The sequence below is a fragment of the Bombina bombina genome, chromosome 2, assembly GCF_027579735.1.
Source record: "Bombina bombina isolate aBomBom1 chromosome 2, aBomBom1.pri, whole genome shotgun sequence".
Lineage (NCBI taxonomy): Eukaryota > Metazoa > Chordata > Amphibia > Anura > Bombinatoridae > Bombina > Bombina bombina.
In genome coordinates, this window is record NC_069500.1 from 12,098,556 (window position 1) to 12,104,880 (window position 6,325).

At 36.2% G+C, this 6,325-nt stretch overlaps 1 protein-coding gene across 1 annotated transcript in view; it reads left to right on the plus strand.

Moving 5' to 3' along the window:
• LOC128646839 (B-cell differentiation antigen CD72) overlaps positions 1–5,379 on the plus strand; it is a 90,285-nt gene extending 84,906 nt beyond the window's left edge. Inside the window, exon 5 of the mRNA XM_053699638.1 lies at positions 5,357–5,379. Within this exon, the coding sequence (XP_053555613.1) occupies positions 5,357–5,379 (23 nt within the window). The remainder of the gene's footprint in view (positions 1–5,356) is intronic.
• Positions 5,380–6,325: the final 946 nt, after the last annotated feature.

Genomic DNA, 6,325 nt, shown 5'->3' on the forward strand with positions numbered 1-6,325 from the left:
ACATAAAGTTTGTACATAAAGTTTGCATATAAAGTTTGCACATAAAGTTTGTACATAAAGTTTGTACATAAAGTTTGTACATAAAGATTGTACATAAAGTTTGTACATAAAGTTTGTACATAAAGTTTGTACATAAAGTTTGTATAAAAAGTTTGTACATAAAGTTTGTACATAAAGTTTGTATATAAAGTTTGTATATAAAGTTTGTACATAAAGTTTGTACATAAAGTTTGTACATAAAGTTTGTATATAAAGTTTGTACATAAAGTTTGTACATAAAGTTTGTATATAAAGTTTGTACATAAAGTTTGTACATAAAGTTTGTATATAAAGATTGTACATAAAGTTTGTACATAAAGTTTGTACATAAAGATTGTACATAAAGTTTGTATATAAAGTTTGTACATAAAGTTTGTACATAAAGTTTGTATATAAAGATTGTACATAAAGTTTGTATATAAAGTTTGTACATAAAGTTTGTACATAAAGTTTGTATATAAAGATTGTACATAAAGTTTGTACATAAAGTTTGTATATAAAGTTTGTATATAAAGTTTGTACATAAAGTTTGTACATAAAGTTTGTACATAAAGTTTGTATATAAAGATTGTACATAAAGTTTGTATATAAAGTTTGTACATAAAGTTTCTACATAAAGTTTGTACATAAAGTTTGTATATAAAGTTTGTATATAAAGTTTGTACATAAAGTTTGTACATAAAGTTTGTACATAAAGTTTGTATATAAAGTTTGTATATAAAGATTGTATATAAAGTTTGTATATAAAGTTTGTATATAAAGTTGGTACATAAAGTTTGTACATAAAGTTTGTATATAAAGTTTGTATATAAAGATTGCATATAAAAAGAGCAAGTCCATTGCATATATTCTATCCCTCAGTGAGCTAAAAATGAAAGACAAATATGCAGGGAGTGCATGGTTGCAATCTAATGGCACCTATAAATGTGGTAACCAAAGGTGTAAAGCGTGTGGGTTCATAAAAGTTAAAAAAAAAAGTCACTCTTAGACCAGAGGGAAAGAGTATGATGTAAAAGGCTGTATAAAATGCTCTACAGATCATGTGATATATCTAATAGAATGTAAAGAGCATAAAAAGCAATATATTGGCATGACGACCAGGGATGTAAGAACACAAATACGTGAACATATAACTTATATAGAAAATAACAAACCATGCTCAGCCCTTGCTACACAATTTATTAAACAACACAATCAAGATTTTGGGATATTTTAGCTGGAGTACAATAGAACATGTCCGTAGACCACACAGAGGGGGGGATAGATTAAACCTCCTTAGAAAACAAGAAGCATATTGGATTTTTATGTTTAAAACATTAGTACCTTTGGGATTTAACTCAGAACACAATATCATAAATTGATGGTTCTATTGTGAAATGTACCCGTATACCCCTATAACAGTATAATAGAATTGCCCTATACAAATGACTGGAATATGTATTTGATTGCATATGATATTGCATTTAAATATGTATTGTTAACATAGCTTGGAGAGAACAAAACAGATTGTAAGACAAGAATTTGCGCTGTTTAAATAAGCAGATGTTAACTTTGGTGGCAATATGGGATACACAGCAAACACCCATTTAAAAATCTTGTTTATTGATCTGTATATATTTATCCCTATAGTTGCTAAGTTTATATCACTCTGTTTCCATTTTCTTTTGGTAGAATTATATTAGTTTTAAAAGCCTTACACCTAGATTTAGAGTTCTGCGTTAGCCGTCAAAACCAGCGTTAGGGAGTCCTAATGCTGGTTTTTACCACCCGCTGGTATTTAGAGTCAGTCAGGAAAGGGTCTAACGCTCACTTTCCAGCCACGACTTTTCCATACCGCAGATCCCCCTACGCCAATTGCGTATCAATGGGATATTTCTAATGCCAGTATTTAGAGTCTTGGCTGAAGTGAGCGTTAGAACTCTACCAACAAGACTCCAGCTGCAGAGAAAAGCCAGGAGTTAAGAGCTTTCTGGGCTAACGCCGGTTCATAAAGCTCTTAACTACTGTGCTCTAAAGTACACTAACATCCATAAACTACCTATGTACCCCTAAACCGAGGCCCCCCCACATCGCCGCCACTCTATTAAATTTTTTTAACCCCTAATCTGCCGACCACACACCGCCGCCACCTACATTATCCCTATGCACCCCTAATCTGCTGCCCCTAACATCGCCGACCCCTAGATAATATTTATTAACTCCTAATCTGCCCCCCCCCAACGTCGCCACTACCTACCTACAATTATTAACCCCTAATCTGCCAACCGGACCTCACCGCTACTATAATAAATGTATTAACCCCTAAAGCTAAGTCTAACCCTAACACCCCCCTAAGTTAAATATAATTTTATTCTAACGAAATAAAATATTTCTTATTAAATAAATTATTCCTATTTAAAGCTAAATTCTTACCTGTAAAATAAACCCTAATATAGCTACAATATAAATAATAATTATATTGTAGCTATTTTAGGATTTATATTTATTTTACAGGCAACTTTGTATTTATTTTAACCAGGAACAATAGCTTTTAAATAGTTAATAACTATTTAATAGCTACCTAGTTAAAATAATTGCAAAATGACCTGTAAAATAAATCCTAACCTAAGTTACAATTAAACCTAACACTACACTATCAATAAATAATTAAAAAAACTATCTACAATTATCTACAATTTAAATCAACTAAACTAATTTACAAAAAAACCCAACTAAATTACAAAAACAAACAAACACTAAATTACAAAAAAATAAAAAAAAGATTACAAGAATTTTAAACTAATTACACCTACTCTCCTCCTATCCGGCAAGAAGAGATCCAGAAGAGGGTCCAAAGTCTTCCTCCTATCCGGCAAGTAGAGGACATCCGGACCGGCAAACATCTTCATCCAAGCGGCATCTTCTATCTTCTTCCATCCGGCGCGAAGCGGGACCATCTTCAAGCAGCCGACGCGGAGTCCGTCGGTGAAGAAGGATGGCTCTGCGTCGGCTGCTTGAAGATGGTCCCGCTCCGCACCGGATGGAAGAAGATAGAAGATGCCGCTTGGATGAAGATGTTTGCCGGTCCGGATTTCCTCTTCTTGCCGGATAGGAGGAAGACTTTGGACCCTCTTCTGGACCTCTTCTTGCCTGATAGGAGGAAGACTTCGGAGCATCTTCTGGACGGATCGGTGACACCCGGCGTGGTGAAGATAAGGTAGGAAGATCTTCAGGGGCTTAGTGTTAGGTTTTTTAAGGGGTGTTTGGGTTAGATTAGGGGTATGTGGGTGGTGGGTTGTAATGTTGGGGGGGGGTATTGTATGTTTATTTAAATGCAAAAGAGCTGTTTTCTTTGGGGCATGCCCCGCAAAAGGCCCTTTTAAGGGCTGGTAAGGAAAAGGAGCTGTTTAATTTTATTTTTATTTTAGAATAGGGTAGAGCATTTTTTTTATTTTGGGGGGCTTTGTTATTTTTTTAGGGGGCTTAGAGTAGGTGTAATTAGTTTAAAATTCTTGTAATCTTTTTTTATTTTTTGTAATTTAGTGTTTTTTTTTTTTGTAATTTAGTGTTTGTTTTTTTTGTAATTTAGTTTAGTTGATTTAATTGTAGATAATTGTAGATAGTTTTTTAAATTAATTTATTGATGTAGTGTAGTGTTAGGTTTAATTGTAACTTAGGTTAGGATTTATTTTACAGGTAATTTTGTAATTATTTTAACTAGGTAGCTATTAAATAGTTATTAACTATTTAATAGCTATTGTACCTGGTTAAAATAAATACAAAGTTGCCTGTAAAATAAATATAAATCCTAAAATAGCTACAATATAATTATTCGTTATATTGTAGCTACATTAGGGATTATTTTACAGGTAAGTATTTAGCTTTAAATAGGAATAATTTATTTAATCAGAATTATTTTATTTCGTTAGAATAAAATTATATTTAACTTAGGGGGGTGTTAGGGTTAGGGTTTGACTTAGCTTTAGGGGTTAATACATTTATTAGAGTAGCAGTGAGGTCTGGTCGGCATATTAGGGGTTAATACTTGAAGTTAGGTCTCGGCGATGTTAGGGAGGGCAGATTAGGGGTTAATACTATTTATTATAGGGTTTTTGAGGAGGGAGTGAGGAGGATTAGGGGTTAATACATTTATTATAGTAGCGGTGAGGTCCGGTCAGCAGATTAGGGGTTAATAATTGTAGGTAGGTGGCGGCGACGTTGGGGGCAGCAGATTAGGGGTTAATAAATATAATAAAGGGGTCGGTGGTGTTAGGGGCAGCAGATTAGGGGTACATAGGGATAACGTAGGTTGCGGCGGTGTACGGAGCGGCAGATTAGGGGTTAAAAAAATATGCAGGGGTCAGCGATAGCGGGGGCGGCAGATTAGGGGTTAATAAGTGTTAGGCTAGGGGTGTTTAGACTCGGGGTACATGTTCGAGTGTTAGGTGCAGATTTAGGAAGTGTTTCCCCATAGGAAACAATGGGGCTGCGTTAGGAGCTGAACGCTGCTTTTTTGCAGGTGTTAGGTTTTTTTTTCAGCTCAAACTGCCCCATTGTTTCCTATGGGGGAATCATGCACAAGCACGTTTTTGAAGCTGGCCGCGTCCGTAAGCACCGCTGGTATTTAGAGTTGCAGTGGCGGTAAATAAGCCTGTACGCTCCCTTTTTGGAGCCTAACGCAGCCCTTCTGAGAACTCTAAATACCAGCGGTATTTAAAAGGTACGGGGGGGAAAAAGCATGCGTAGCTAACGCACCCCTTTGGCCGCAGAACTCTAAATCTAGCCGTTAGGATTTAATTCTGAACACGATATCTAAAATGTATAATCTAATTGCCTTACCAAAATGATTGAAATATGCTGTTAATTGCATATGATATTGCATCTAAATATGTATAGGTAACATTGCTTGGAGAGAAGAAAATAGATCATAGGACAAGAATTTGCGTTGTCTAAATAAGCAGATGTTAACTTTGGTGGCAATATGGGATACACAGCAAACACCCATTTAGAAACCTTGTTTAGTGATCTGTATATATCTATCCCTATAGTTGTTAAGTGTATCACTCACTGTTTCTATTGGCTTTTGGTAGAATTATATTAGTTGTAAAACGAGTATGCATGCCAGAAATTTTCTTCACTATGTATAACTCATGTCAGAAGGGAGGAGTTTTGAGTAAAGGCTAGTGGGAGTGTACTATCACCTGGGCATTTAAGCCACAGGTGTAAGGCTGTCTGTTATAGTCTATGATTAAGGCTTACTTGTCCTGCCGAAACGCGTAAGACCGATTATATCTACACTTCCATGAATGTGTTGTTCTTATTGTTATTTCTTTTGAAGGATTAAAGGAGTTTTACCTATGAAAGAAGTCTGGATCTACTTTATTGTTCTTTCTGAGGATGAGTGTGTGACTTTTTGGCTATGGTAGGAGGTGCTAAATTGTTGAGGACCACTGTAGGAGTGGAATTATAGTGACAGATTGGTCAGGAAGGGAAACATAGGAGATAGAAGAGAGCAGAGGTTTTGAGAAACTTTGAAAGATGTTGCTGATCAACAATTTGGTGTGATGGTTAGAAGGAGGGAGGGCAGCTGAAAGTGCTGTGATATTACAAGTGACGAGATGATAGTCAGAAAGAGGAAAGGGGGAATTTGTGAAGTTCAAGAGTGCATTGAAACTCAAATCAATAAAGCATCCATCTTTGTGAGTGGGATAGTCAGACCATAGTGACAGACCGTAAGAGGAAGTGAGCTGGAGAAGTTTTTTTGCAGCAGGGGCAGCGGGATTGTTGATAGGGATAATGAAATCCCTGAAAAATAAGGGTATGGATATCTGAGGAGAGGGAATAAGGTAGCCAGGATGCACAATGATCAAAAAATTGAGTTGAGGAGCCTGGGGGGCAATATATAATTGGAACACGTAGAGAGAGAGGAGAGAATAAGCAAATCATGTTGGTTTCAAAGGAAGAAAATGTGAGCGAAGAGATGGGTTGCATTTGTTGAAAGGTGCAACGAGAGGAAAATAAAATACCTACACAACCTCCCTGCCTGTTTCCAGGCCTTAGGTGGGGCTGAAGTGTAGACCCCCATGTCACAGTGCAGCAAGGGAAACTGTGTCTGAAGGAGAGAGCCAGGTTTCTGTGAGAGCCAGAAAGTTGAGGTAGTGGGAGATGAAGAGGTCAGGGATAGAAGTGAGCTTGTTGCACACAGAGTTCCAGAGTGCACAAGTAAATGGGGTGTTTGATTTAGTTACAAGAGGAACTTGGATAAGCTTTCCAAAAGTTTGGGTGTTTAGGTCAAACTCAAGGCATA